The following is a 14,400-nucleotide window of genomic DNA, read 5'->3' on the forward strand; positions in this document are numbered from 1 at the left end:
TCTTAATTAAGTACATATCTCAGTCCAACACTCAGGATCTTCCAAAATTGAGACTTGATTTACCTTCTGGTTACACCTCCTACAACTTCCGTACACTTGTTTACCCTAAGCTTCAACCACAGAGGACGACTCAATAGGTCTTCATATGTGATTTGCTGCCTGCACACCTTTATAGGAAGTGTTACCCCCACTTACAATTACCATCATCAGAGGATTCAGCACAACCTGCCCCAATTCTTACATACTTATGGTTATTCTCCACCCACCCACCCACCTACCTATATACTGTGAGTGCCTGAAGGTAGGGACTAAATGTTACCAGGTGAGAAAGTAAAAATGAGCTTGGACTGTGAAAGCAAAATCCTGTCCATTCATCAGGCTGCCATAACAGCCATAGATAAAACCAGCTGCAAATTTAACAGGGAACAATATTTCTCCCCACGACATGCTGCAGCTGTAAGAGAGGATAACAACCCTCTTATTTGAGTTACCGCCATGTTTTTTGTTCACTGAGAAACTTTGTTTTCTACAATCATAGACTATCAGAAACTTTGCTGCTTGAAATCGTATCAGTGAGAATAAAACATCCCACATTTTGTCTGGAGGACATAAATTTCTTGGACCCAGAGAAGCAGCCTCAATTTCCAATCCAGGTGCAGACCTTCAGATAAGGGGTATCTGGACACAACATTCCACATCTATCTTTACTTTCTGGTTCCCAAGGAAACAGGACTCGGTTCACTTCGAAGTCCAGACCTGTCGTTGACCACTTCACACAGCCCTGTTTTGAGCTTACCAAAACAAAACAATGTTTCATTTAAAATTCACTTAAACTCCACCCTTCCCCCCAATACCATAATAACTCTTTTTCTTTGTTTGGTGAGATGCCCTGTGGTTCCTCTGGTGTGCAATCTCCCTCGTTGCAATGGGTCAAAAAGCCAGACTCTTCTGATTAGATTTTTTGTCTTTGGTGGCCTTGGGCTGATTGGTTTAGGATGCAGGTTTTGTTTCCCTTACCACTTAGTTTGCCGAAAGTAGGCGTTCAAAATTGTTCACTATAGTAGACTCTGAATTAGAGTTCCAGGGTTCCAGTTAGATTACCTGGATTGATTATATAAATTCCGGTCTCAGTCCTGCCAATTAATAATTAGCTGGATCATGTTAAGTAGGTCAACGTACCCCCATTGGCTTGTTTTCTCTTTTGTAAAACGAGGGGCTAATCCTAGGGCAAGGGCTTTGGAGTCAGGTAGACCTAGGTGGGAATCCCAGTTTCTATCCCTTACTAGTCCTATGACATTTGCTTTTCTGAGCCTCTGTTTTGCAATTCTTAAATTGGAGATAATACCAAAAATTGCAGGGTAGATTTTCCAGTGCTGCTATGAGGATCAAGTTGGCTGTTATAAACATCACTGTATTTGATCACTATTCATACTACTACTGTTATGTGAGCTCGGACAAGTTACTTAACCTTTCTGTGCTTCTGTTTTCTTATGAATAAAAGTGGCGAAATAATAGTACGTACCCCAGTGGGGTTACTGTGCACATTAAATGAGATGAAAAAAAGTAAAGGGCACAGAACAGTGCCTGACATATAATTGGAGGCTCAAAAATACGTGAGCTAATGTAATTAGTATTAGATTTCTACTACTAACTATTCGGTGGGCCAAAAGCTCAGGATAAACAGTTTTGTTCTAAGGACAAAACCAAAAAACCGTACCGCTGGCTCGCAGTGAAACATAAAAGAGTATTTCTTTTTCAAAAGCAATTAACACGCCCCGCCCTGGGTTAGGACCCGCCCAGTCCTCATTAAATATGGCAGCGAGCAAGGCCGACCTACTGCGGCTGCGCGCGCGGAAACTCCTCCCAGCACCGCCTTCGCCACGGCTCTCCCCGCCCTGCTGCCTCCCGGGCGTGTATCACCTCCTCCCGGGCTCCGCGGAGGTGCGCGGAGAGGGCTGGCCGGGGCGCGCACGCGCAGACGGCGGCCGTGCCTGGCCGATCCCTGCGAGGCGCCTGTCACATGAGCCGCGCGCCCGCTCCGCTCCCCCTCCTCCCGGCTGGGCTGTGAATGAAGCTCTGCCGGCTACGTGGGGCGCTAGCTCAACTTAGTGTCCCGGACGCCAGAGCCGACTGAGCGCTCGGCCCGCCGGCGGCGGACGCGGGCTCCGCCGCTGCTGACCTCGGCGACAGGTAAAGACCAATGGGCTGTCCCGACCCCAGCAGGTCCCTGGTGGGCCGCTGGCCCCCGGCCCACCCTCGGATCACCCCCTGGGCGCAGCGACGCAGGGGAAGCGCTCCCCCGCTGGCTCGACTCCCCGGAGATGGGGCTTCCCCGTGCCCGGCCGCCGCCGCCTGGCACTCGGGGGAGTTAGAGCAGCCAGTTCTGGCCAGTGCAGGGCGGCATCTTTCCGGGAGCCCAGCCCTGTTCTCTGAGCCTGGGTCCCTGCGCTGTCCCAGCGAAGTTTCCTCGAGGAGCCGCGCCAAGCCTGCCTCGCTTTTGAATGGAGGAGGTTAGCTGCAGACGTCCCCCTTCCAGGACTGAGGCAGGGTGACTTTGGCTGGTAAAGCCCTATTGAGGCCCCATTCTTCTCTCTTGCTCTGGACTGGCAGGTTTGTGTGGGTCGTAGTGAAGCAGAGTCCAGACTCTCGGAAAAGTAGTTGCTGCATTTTCCTTTTCCCACTTAACTCGGGGAGCTGGTTCTCTTCAGACTTGCCAGGCTTGCGCTTGAGCGCCTTCACCCAGAAGGGGAAAACTTTACCTTCACGTTGATGCGCCTTTACCGTATTAACCTTTCCGAGCAAATCAGTTTTCTGCAGTGCCAGGTGAAGTTGTACGTGTGCCCGTGTGATAACGTCAGTGTAAGCTACCCCTAATAAGTGAGGGAAATCCAGAAGTGTGGAGCATGAAGAGCCACTAAGAATCTGCTTTACAGAAACTTCTTACGTTTATGAGCAGCTACACGAGTTTGACTTGGGAGATGTTAAATTCTCCTGGCCCCACGAGGCGCGGCTCAGTACTATTTAACTGCACGCTAAATACGAGGGGGAAAAAAGGCAAACCAAAACAAACTGTCCCAGGTTCCAGATAAGTCATCAGAGCGCTTTTTCCTGGCGAATTCATCCTGGGATTTTGTGAGTTCCTAGTTTTCTTGGACTTTGCGAGCCTTTCCTTATCCAAAGCATTGTCTTTTCTCTCTTGGCTTTTTGGGAAGCACATTCACACTTTCGTCCTTAAAAAAAAAGTCACTTAAAAAAGGCCAAATGATGGCTCTCATGTTCCTATTAGTCTTCAGTATGTATGCGTGAGCGCTTTCACTTCGTTGGGTGGAGGTGTTGCTTATAGAAAAGCTATGGACATAGCAATCTGCTTTGAAGTTCACCAGGTCAAAAAGGTGAGGACTTTTTTCATTAGAAAAATCAGATTGGCTTGTATGCCAAATAAGAAAGATCAATGTGCTAATTAAGAACTTGTTTAAATGGACAAAGTGTTTAATATATTATTAAACCTCAGAATCAAACGAAGTAGTCAGACCTATCATTTTTCCCCCTTTCTAGCGTCTTTCATATCCTTGCAAATGGTATTGTCCTAAGACTGAATTTGACATTTTAACAATAGGAATTATCTGAAACAATTTGGCCTTACTTAAATTGGCATTCTGTTTTTGCATTTTTCTTTTCCTTTGGATCTTTTCCTGCCTGATTTGAAAAGCAATCTATGCTCCCTACAGGACATTGGGAAAGTGGGAAAGTATAATGAAGTGGAGTGGAGAGGAAGACCCAAGACCCAAAGGACATTGCTCTTCACTTTTTTAAAAAAAATTGAAGTACAGTCAGTTACAATGTGCCACTTTCTGCTGTACAGCATAATGTTCCAGTGATACACATATATACATATATTCATTTTCATATTTTTCATTCAAAATGGCAATAAACACACATCTATCAATATATATTCATGTTTTATTACACCTCTTTTCTTTTCCTCTATGAGATCTACTTGAAAACTTTAGTTGCAAAATTTGCTCTCCTTTCTAATATTTTTTTAATGTAAAGTTGGGCATTTGGGGGGGGCGTTGAGGGAAGGCATGATATTATGCTGTTCTTCATTCCCCAAATTGTGACATTTCAATAAGGGAGAGACACTTAATGGTTATCTCATCCAACCAGTCATCCTTTGAGATTCTGAAAGCCATTTACTGGAGATCCAGTGATTCATGCAGAATCAGACAGCACTCGGTTGCAATATTACGCGATCTCCGCATTCTTTCTTCGGCTATACCTTGCTGCTTAAGAGGAAACTCGACCCTGTCCGTGCCTGCAGGAGGTAATTTTCAAGGATTTGAATGTGTTTTTTTCTATTTTTTTGATTGAAGTGTAGTCAGTTTACAATGTTGTGTCAATTTCTGGTGCACAGCATAGTGATTCAGTCATATGTATACATACATATATTCCTTTTCATATTCTTCATCATTATAGGTTACTACAAGATACTCAGTCTAGTTCCCTGTGCCATACGTTAGAAACTTGTTGTTTACCTATGAACGTGTTTTTGTTTTTCATATAGGTATTCATTTTTCTGTTGACACTTTTCAGGTTTGGGCCTTGAGCATCTTGCAGAAAACAAGACAACACAGCTGCTGTTGCATCTCCATCCCAGTCAAGTCTCCCTCCAAAACTGGAGAGGGGGGCGGGTCTGGGAACCTCTGAGCCTGAGATCCCAGCGTGGAAGAGAAGAGCAGCAAGATGGCCATGTGGCAGGGTAAGAAGTTAGCACTTACTTCTCCCACTGCTTTTTCCTCCTCCTCTATCCTCCATCCCAACCCAACCCCCAAGCCAGTGGCAGGCAGCCAGCTAGCTGGTTCTTTAATTTAACCCTTTGTCTTTGCTGGGACCAAGCGTGTTAGTTTAAAAGGAGTTGCTGCTAGCTAAAAGTTAAGATCATTTTAAAGAAGGGGTGGAGGGGTGTGTGTGGGGGGAGGGGCAGAGTAGCAGGAAAATGTAGTGCCAGAAGCATTGTAACAGAACTCTCTTCATTTGAACATGAGCTTGTGGGGTTTATGTGTGAGGAAACGGAGGACATTTTTTCATATTTCTGTTTTTTTTTTAATGGCAGTATTGGGGATTGAACCCAGGACCTTGTGCATGCTAAGCATGTACTCTACCACCAAGATATACCCAACCTCCACCCCCACCCCCATATTTCTGGTTTTTATTTGTTTCTGGCAAATTTCCATCATAAGGTTCTCAGAGGTGGGGGAGACAGATGTCAGCACCTCCCTGGCTTCCTCTTCCCAAAAAAGATTTTAAAGGGTATCTAATGTTACAGTGTTTATTTTTGGTAATAGAAGGAAAATGCCTGTTTTCATACTGTGCAGCAACCTGAGAGCCAAGCTCAACTTGCCTAATGGATTATATCTCTTTGTGAACCTGTGAAATCTTACCACATATAAAGTTACTTTGTATTTCTGGTGGGGTTGCAAATTGCACCCTTTGGGAGAGTATCAAAATCTCCAGGGGTGGGGGGCATTTTTATGTTTATCGAAAGGGAGTATGGACTTAAGAAATGGTGGACAAACACTGCCCACATTGATCTGTGACCCGCAAAAGGTGAAGGACCTCTTAGATGGAGGAGAATGACAGGAGCACGAATATCTATAAATAGTCAACAGGTAGGTTTGTTGGTGGTCCGATGTATCTTTGAAAACTGTCTCCTGGTGGTTACAGCTGTCACAAGTATTTTTGATATGCGGCGGTTGTCAATTTAAAGATACTCGTTGAAATGAGATTCGGCCTGTTACACCTGCTTTGACTCACACAGTGGGCATTTATCAGGGGCAGTTTGGATATTCTTGTTTAAGTCCTGAGACATCCTTTCATTCAAGAAGTAAAATACAGGGGGAGGGTAGCTCAGTGGTAGTGTGCATGCTTAGCGTGCATGAGGTCCTGGGTTCAATCCCCAGTACCTCCATAATAAATAAATAAACCTAATCACCCCCTCCCAAAAGGTACTGATTTAAAAAAAAGAAAGGAAAAAAAAAGAAGTAAAATACAGAGATGCATAAGATGCAGACACCTAGAGAGTTCCTTGTCTTATGGGAGAGACAAGCATATAAACAAATAATGGCGTCAGGTTGAATATGTGTTATCATAGGGAGAGGTATAAAATGCGATAGTAACCCAGAGAAAAGTGTGATGAACTCTGAATTTTGAGCTGGGCTGAACAAGATGAGTGGGAGTTTGCCGGAGGGGCGAATGAGAGAATTGCATTCTGGGCAGACAGAGGAGCACTGTTTGGGAACTTCCCAGTTGCTCGGTTGGCCTCGTGTGAGATGTGTGGGCCACGACCTCAGATGAAGCCGGGAAGGTAGTCAGAGGCCGGATAATAAAGAACCTTGTATATTCCAGGAAGGATTTTCCACTTGATCCCGAAGACAAAGATTCTAAACAGAGAAGTCACATAATCAGATTTTGTTTGCGAAAGATTACTTTGGCGGCAGCGTCGAGGTGGGGTTGGAGCCGGGGAGAGTGAAAGCCCAGAGCCAAATGGGATGTGTCCGGCATAGTGGTTTAGGGGAGAGATGGTGAGAGTCTGAGCCAGCAGCAGGGGCAGAGATAGAATGGGATGAATTCTAGAAACGGTCTGTGACTGGATGCCAGAGGAACCGAGCTTGGGTTGACACCCAGTTTGGGTGCCTGGGGATGGCGCCAATGAGATGGCCAACTTACAGGGTGGTGAGAAGGGCGTGGGCACTGTGGGAAGTCAGTGTCCTGCATTTGGTTTGACCTGTTCTGTTTGAGACACCTGCGAGCTGTCAGGTTGATGTTGAAAAGACAGTTCGGAGAGTCTGGAATTGGAGTTTGGGCTCGTGGGGCTCTAAAGTTTTGTTCCTAATGAGGCGTAAAGAGCTGGTGTGTTTTCTTTCTGCTTAATGGCAATGTCATTAAGTGGTTAATGATTTATTTGTTAATGAGACATTTTAATGGATCACAATTCTTAACACGAATGTCATAATTTCTTAATAAGTAATATATTTTTGCCGTCTTAGGCCCTGAAGTCTGATCTGCTTAAAATTACTTCGGAGGAAAACAATTTTTCTTGCATTAGTGAAGAAGGGAGTATTCCATATAAGTAACTGCAACTCACTCTGTTTTGTGCAACCTCTGAAGTGACGAGCATAGTTGCAATGATAGTTTGGGTGGTGGTATGGAAGAGGAGTTAAAAGTATGGGTCTGAGCTCAACTCCATTGGTTTCATTACTTGGTAGTTGTGAGATCTTGGGCAAGGCCTTCTCTGTCTCTCGGTTTTCTCCTTTGTAAAATAGAGGTACCAGTAGAACTCACCTTATAAGGTTGTGGTGATTGATTAAATTAATATTAAGCAAAATGCTGGGAACATAGTAAGTGGCATGTAAGTATGTGTGCCACTATTATTAGTAAAAGGTTTAGAATATTGTCTAGCATATAATAAGTGCTCAGTAAAATTTAGCAATGGCTGTTACTATTACTCCTATTCTATTACTGTTACTACTTCTATCACCATTATTTGCTATAGCCCGGAATAGGACTGGGACCCTCTTCTGTGGAGGGAGTTTCAGGTTGTCCTTGGAAGGCCTGCCCTGTAGTAGTCTGTTTGGGTCTTTAGGTAGAGGTTCAGATCTGAAGAGATCCTTAGAAAACGTCTAGCCCAACCCCTAGATGTTAAGCGACAGGCTCACGATCAAACAGGATGATTGTGGTGACAGGACTGAAACCCAGGTCTCCTGATTCCCTATTCCAGTTTTTCTTTCCGTGGACTCGTGGAAGAGGGAATGTCTGGGTCTGTCCCCAGCTCAGGGAAGCTCTGAGTCAGTCTCTGGAGCTGGTAGAGGAACTCGAAGAGCTAGAGGAAGCCAAGTGTCGTTAATCTCTCGGGTCAGTGCTATCTAGTTCCTCCATGGAGAATCTGATCAGAAGTCACATTCTTCTGAAAATTGGCCAACATTATTATTTTGGCTTCGTTGGATGGAGTCCTCTAATACATTTCCTGGCCACTTTAAACAGAGTGTGTTGAGCATGACTGAATAACTCAAGGCCATCATTAATAACATCAATTTGATTGGACTGATAGTCAAGAAAATATTGACGAGAGTACTAGCCAGTGTGGAGTGGGATGAGGGTGGAGATTGTGCTGTCAGGTGTCATTTATTTCTTCAATTAATATCAAGCACCAGTTGTGCACAAGGCACTGTGCTGAGGGCTAGAGATGCAATCAATGGTCAGGAAAATCGGCTGTGGTCTCTGCTCTCACAGAACTTACCAACAAGGATAAAGGCAGCATTTCAACTTGAAGAAATGCCTTGCTTAACAAATGTGCTGGAGTAATTGGGGAAAAAGGACATCAACATAAATTTCGAAGGTGTAAAATAGTGTTTCTTAAGAAAGGAGAGAGGGGCATTAGAATTGCTTTTAAAAATATTCCTACCTATAATTGTAAAGAATATGAAAATGAATATATGTGTATATGTATGACTGAAACAGTATGCTGTACACCAGAGATTGACACAACATTGTAAACTAACTATACTCCAATGAAAATAATGCAAATAAAAAATTAAAAAATAAAGACATTAAAATTTTTAAAAAAGGACCTATATGGTCAAAAAAAAAATATTCCTGCTCAGGTCCCATCCTTGCAAATTGAGATTCAATCTTAAGACATGAGCATTTAAAGAACTTCTGTAAGTAATTCTGATGTGTAATCCTGTTTGGGAACTGCTGCATTAAAGAATTAAAAGTTAAAAAAAAAGAGAAATGATAAAGGAACTCAGAAAATATAGGATATTTCTATAATCTTTATATTTTTATAATTATCTTTATAATACTTGTATAGGGAATATTTATATAACCTTTATATTTTTATAATTATAATCTCTATAATTATATAATAATAGGGAAGATATTTGTATGCATAATATAAAAGGTGGAATAGTAATGTCATCAACTGTATGAAAATTAAAAATTTCTACACGAAGTCATGAATAAAGTTAATGAGAAAACTAGAAATAAATTGCTAAAAGACTCTTCTTCACTAATTTCCCAATTGTCTTCAGTTTGGGTATTTATAGTGAACTTTTTTTTTTTGTTCACAATCTTACTATTTTGCTTCTATTTTGCATATCCAATAAATTCTTAATATAAGATATTGAATTTTCAGCTCTAGAATTTCCATGCATTTATTTACTGGCTTTTAATTAATCTATAAAGACTTACAGTACAATAAGAAAAATACAAATATTTTACTAGAAATATGTGCCAAGGATGAGAGGAGAAAAATACATAAAAAAATCCAAATGGCCAATAAATGTGAAAAAATGTTCCCTCTTAGTAGCAAAGAAAGGGAGAAGTAAATGGTGTACCATTTTTTCAAACATAATTTGCAGTAATTAAAAAGAAATGAGAGAACACAGCTTTGGCAGAGACATGAGGAAGCAGGCATTCACATACATGCCTAGTGGGAATGTCAATTTGGCCAGATTTATCAAAAGCTTTTAAAAACGTCTTCACCTTTTGACCCAGTCATTCCTTTTCTTGGAGTTCATCCTAAGGAAATAATGAAGGATGTGCACAAAGATGTATCAATAAGGATATACGTTGTAGCATTTTCTCTAGTGGGGAAAATTGATAACCCTTGCATTCTGATGAATCAATACAATGGAATTCTATAGTTATTAAAGATGATAATGTGGAGTCATACTTATTAACATAGAAATAGGTTCATGATATGGTGTTAAATGGTGGGGAATGGGGAAAAGCAGGTCTCAAATTATTAACAGTTTAAAGTGTCGGCTCTAGGCATAGAGCTGGATGGAAATCCCAGCTTTATCAGCCACATGGTTGTGGGAAGTTACCTACCTGAGTGTTCCTTAACTTCCACATCAGTTAAAAAAGGGATAAAATAGCAGCGAACCTAACAGTTCCTACCTTGGATGCTCATCAGGATCACCTGGGGATCGCTGAAGCCCACCCAAGCCCAGGGCTCACCCAGGTGGATTAAATCCGTTATCTCTGGGGATGGGATGCAGTGCTCAGGAATTTTGAAGCCTCCCAGGTGACTCCGATATGCAGACAAGTTTGGGAACTGCTGAGCTAATACATAAAGTGGTTGCAAGGATTAAATAATAAAATCACAGTGCCTGGCATGTGGTAAGTACTCAGTACATGATAACTAGTCTTAGTAACTGTTACTTTTATTATTAATAGTATGATCCCATCTTAATCTATGTGTTGTGTCCATGTATGTTTCATATAAAAAAGTGAGTGACAGACACAAAAGTATTATTAAAAAAGTCTCAGTGATAGACACAAAAGTATTAAAATGAGAAATTACAGTTGACTTGATTTTTGCTTATTTGTGTCTTCCAGTTTTTCTGTACGTAACATGAGTTCCTTGTTAATTTAAAAAATTTTTTTGCATTCTCTTTTTATTGAAGTATAATCATTTTACAGTGTGTCAATATCTGGTGTGCAGCATCATGTTTCAGTCATACATACGTTGTTAATTTTTAAAAGTATAATTTCTGAAGGAAGTATCCGATAGATGTAGACAGCTTTATATACTAAAGTCTTTTATAAATCGTGAAAAATTGAAGGCATAATTTCCATAGTAGGGAATGTAAACAAATTACAGCAGGTCCACAGAGTAAAATATCTGGCTATTAAAAATCAAGACCAATGCTGAGGAAAATCTTCATGATATAATGGCAGAGTATGAAATTATCCCATTTCTGTCTTTTCAATTTAAGTGGGGATTTATATATATCTCTCTGTGTTGACATGTTACATGAACACCCAGGGATGTGACGATAAATACAGAATGGTTGGGAATTATCCAAAGTTGTTAAAGTGGCTATCCCCAGTAGTAGGGTGCATTTATTTTTTTCCTTTTTTATACTTTTATTTTCCAAATTTTATATATTAAATACATATTACTTTTAAAATGAGAAAACAACTTAATTTGGAAATGAATAGAAAATAACAGTGCCTCCAACAAGAAGTGAATTATGTGGGCTTCTGGATGACTGTCTCAGCCACTCTGTGCCCTCCTCTACCCCCAAATTAAAAAAAAATAAACAACCAACCAAACCCCTGGGGGGTTTGGTTAGAGCAGTTTTTTTTGCTATTAATACTTCCTCAAGTACTCTTGTACTTTTTGTCTATCTCTCTTATTGACTCCAAAAACTCTTTAGGGAGTGAGATTGGAGACAGGGAGATGTACAAAAAGGGGGAAATTACACAGCAGAGCCCTGATTCCCCTGTTTTTCTCTATCTGCAGTCAAGTGCTCTACCACTGAGCTGTACCCACTTTTTTTCTTTCTCTATCTGGCACAGTGCCTCATCTGCAGCAGGTGCAAGAAATGAGCTCTTCGTCTCTCCTTAGCGGAGCAGAACAGGTGCGGGGTGGATTATGGTGAAAAACATCAAGGGGGTAACCAAAAACTGTCTTTCAGGAAAATTGTCTCTAGGAGCCAGCCATTCCTTCCCAAGCATGCAGTGTGGAAGGAACATGAGCCTTGGAATCCAATACACTTGGATCTGAACCCAGCTCTGCCATTTGGCAACCATAGTTACCTAAACTCCAAAAGCCTCAATTGATTCATGGAGTGGTCAAGGGCAGTCCCTGGAGGAAGACTCCCTGGGTTCATATCCTGGCTCTATCTCTGCTAGCTAAGGGCAAGTTATTTCATCTCTTTGGGCCTCACCCTCTTCTATAAAATGGGGTTAATCATCATCATACCTGGGGTGGGGAACGGATATATGGTTCAAGTGGTAGAGCGCATGCTCAGCGTGCACAGGGTTCAATGCCTAGTACTGCCTCTAAAAATAAATAAACAAATAAATAAATAAATAAACCTAATTATCTACCCCCCCCAAAAACCACCCCCCCCCAAAAAAATCATACCTAAAAGGGTATATGGCATCTCTCTCTACTATTTCTTACAACTGCACGAGAATCTCCAAATGAAGTTTTTAACCTCAAAATAAAATTTTAATTAAAAAAAAAAACAGGGGAGCAAGAATGTTCTACATAACAAGAATAGCGTTTACACTCAAGGAATTATCATCTGTTCAATAATTTTATCTAATATATAGCCTGTAATTAAATTTCATTTTCTCCACTATCCTGAAATACCTTTTATAGCATCTTTTGAGGGGACATTTAGTATCCAATCAACGAACAAGTATTTAATTTGATTATCTTTCCCTTTTCTCCCCTGTTGTCAAGTACAGTTCATTTTCCTTTGTTTATTTGTTTCATTTCAATACATAGATGGTTTTGAAGAGTCCAGGACAGTTGTCGCTTAAAACACTCCTCAGTGTGGCTTTGTGTGATTGTTTTCTTGAGATTAGATTCCAGTTATGTATTATTGGCAAGAAAATTACATAGGTGATGTTGTGTATGTCCCACTGCATCACATTTTGGTTGAAGACATGTCATGTCAGTTTATCCCATTATTGGTAATCACTTATTAAGGTGGTGTCTGCCATGTGTCTCCATTGCTGAGGTTCTGTTTTTCATAGATAATTAAATTAAAAAATCTATGGCATGGTACTTTCAGACCTTGTGAATATCCTGTTTCCCAAACCATTCATGTAACAGTTTTAGCATTAATTGGCAATGAATTGTTGAAAAATAATTTTTCTGATTTTATCATCCCTCTGTTTTTCAAAGCTGGAATTCATCTGTAATTGAGTTCCCTTACATTTTAAAATTTTATTTTTTCTAATTTAACTATAGTTGGTTTACAGTATTGTGTTAGTTTCAGGTGTACAGCTTCAGATTGTTTTCCATTATAGGTTATTACAAGATATTAAATGTAGTTCCCTGTGCTATACAGTAGATCCTTGTTGTTTATCTATTTTATACATAGTAGTGTGTATCTGTTCATCCCATACTCCTAATATATTCCTTCCCCTCCCCTTTCCCCTTTGGTAACAATAAGTTTGTTTTCTACGTCTGTGAGTCTATTTCTGTTTTGTAAATAAGTTGATTTGTATTAGTTTTTAGATTCTGCATATAAGTTATATCCTAAGATATTTGTCTTTGTCTGACTTACTTCACTTAGTGTGATAATCTCTAGGTCCATCTATGTTGCTGCAAATGGTGTTATCTCAGTCTTTTTTATGGCTGAGTAATATTCCACTGTGTGTGTGTGTGTGTGTGTGTGTGTGTGCGCGTGTGTGTGTGTGTGTTTGTACTGTATCTTCTTTATCCAGTCATCTGTTGATGGACATTAATGTTGCTTCCATGTCTTAGCTATTGTAAATAGTGCTTCTATGAACATTGGGGTGCGTGTATCTATTTGAATTAGAGTTGTCATCTTTTCCAAGTATATGTCCGGGAGTGGGATTGCTGTAATTCTGTTTTTAGTTTTTAAAGGAACCTCCAGACTGTTTTCTATATTGGCTGTACCAATTTACATTCCTACCAACAGTGTAGGACCCCCACATTTTTAAATTAAGGGAAACAAATTGCATCCCAAAGATAAATGCTCATTTTTTTTGTCTTGGGCAAATTTTCTTTTTTTATTGTGGTAAAATACACATAACCTAAAAATTACCACTTTAGCTATCTTAAAGTGTACAATTTAGTGACATTTCATACATTCACAGTGTTGTGCAACCATAGCTACTATCTAGTTCCAAAACATTTTCATTTCTCCAAGAGGAAATCCCCTACCCATAAAAATAATAATAATCATACCTACTCATCGGCTTCTTGCGAATCACCAAACTGCCTAGCCTGTTGTAGCTTTTCTGATGGTATTATAATTTCAACAGGAAAAAAAAAATCAGTGTGCTCTTAAAGGGATGTTTTGACACTGGAAAGGATCTGTGGAGGTGATCTGTTTCCAACATCTCATCTTATGAAGGAAGAAACTGAGGCCCAGGGAGACTCATTCTGGGGCTGTCACATGGTACCCAGAGCCAGGGTTAGACCCTGGGTCCCTGATCATCAGTGCCAGTCTGTCTGTCTGTCTGTTTAGCCCTGCTGCCTTACACGCCCCCTCATGCCTCCCCCCTCCACCCCCCATGCCAAGCTTGGCTATTTTATAATTTTCTGCTCAGTGTTAGTCTTTCCCTACTATCGCTTCCCCTCCTTTACTGTGGCTTTGAAAAGATCAGGATTTTTTTTTTCCCCAGAAGAATTGTTTTGTCATTGAGGCTTCCAGGATGTGTGTTGTTTTTTTTTTCTTCCCGTCCTTCTGTTAGCAGTTTTGAAATAAACTATAGGTTCTCATGTTTTCACCAGAATTATGATTCAAAGCTTCCTGTTTGATGAAATGCTGTGCTGTGTGTGGCAGGGCAGGGGGAGGGGGCACTAGAAAGTTTCACTACGAGTGGCAACAAATGCCAGATTCT

At 40.9% G+C, this 14,400-nt stretch overlaps 1 protein-coding gene across 1 annotated transcript in view; it reads left to right on the plus strand.

The window, feature by feature from the left end:
- The first annotated feature begins 1,934 nt into the window (after window positions 1–1,934).
- The window catches only part of CLCN5 (chloride voltage-gated channel 5), a 161,163-nt gene continuing 148,697 nt past the window's right edge, over window positions 1,935–14,400 (plus strand). The window contains exons 1-2 of the mRNA XM_074359983.1: window positions 1,935–2,190; window positions 4,594–4,759. Of these exons, the coding sequence (XP_074216084.1) occupies window positions 4,744–4,759 (16 nt within the window). The 5' untranslated portion in view covers window positions 1,935–2,190; window positions 4,594–4,743. The remainder of the gene's footprint in view (window positions 2,191–4,593; window positions 4,760–14,400) is intronic.

Source organism: Camelus bactrianus, chromosome X, assembly GCF_048773025.1.
Source record: "Camelus bactrianus isolate YW-2024 breed Bactrian camel chromosome X, ASM4877302v1, whole genome shotgun sequence".
NCBI lineage: Eukaryota > Metazoa > Chordata > Mammalia > Artiodactyla > Camelidae > Camelus > Camelus bactrianus.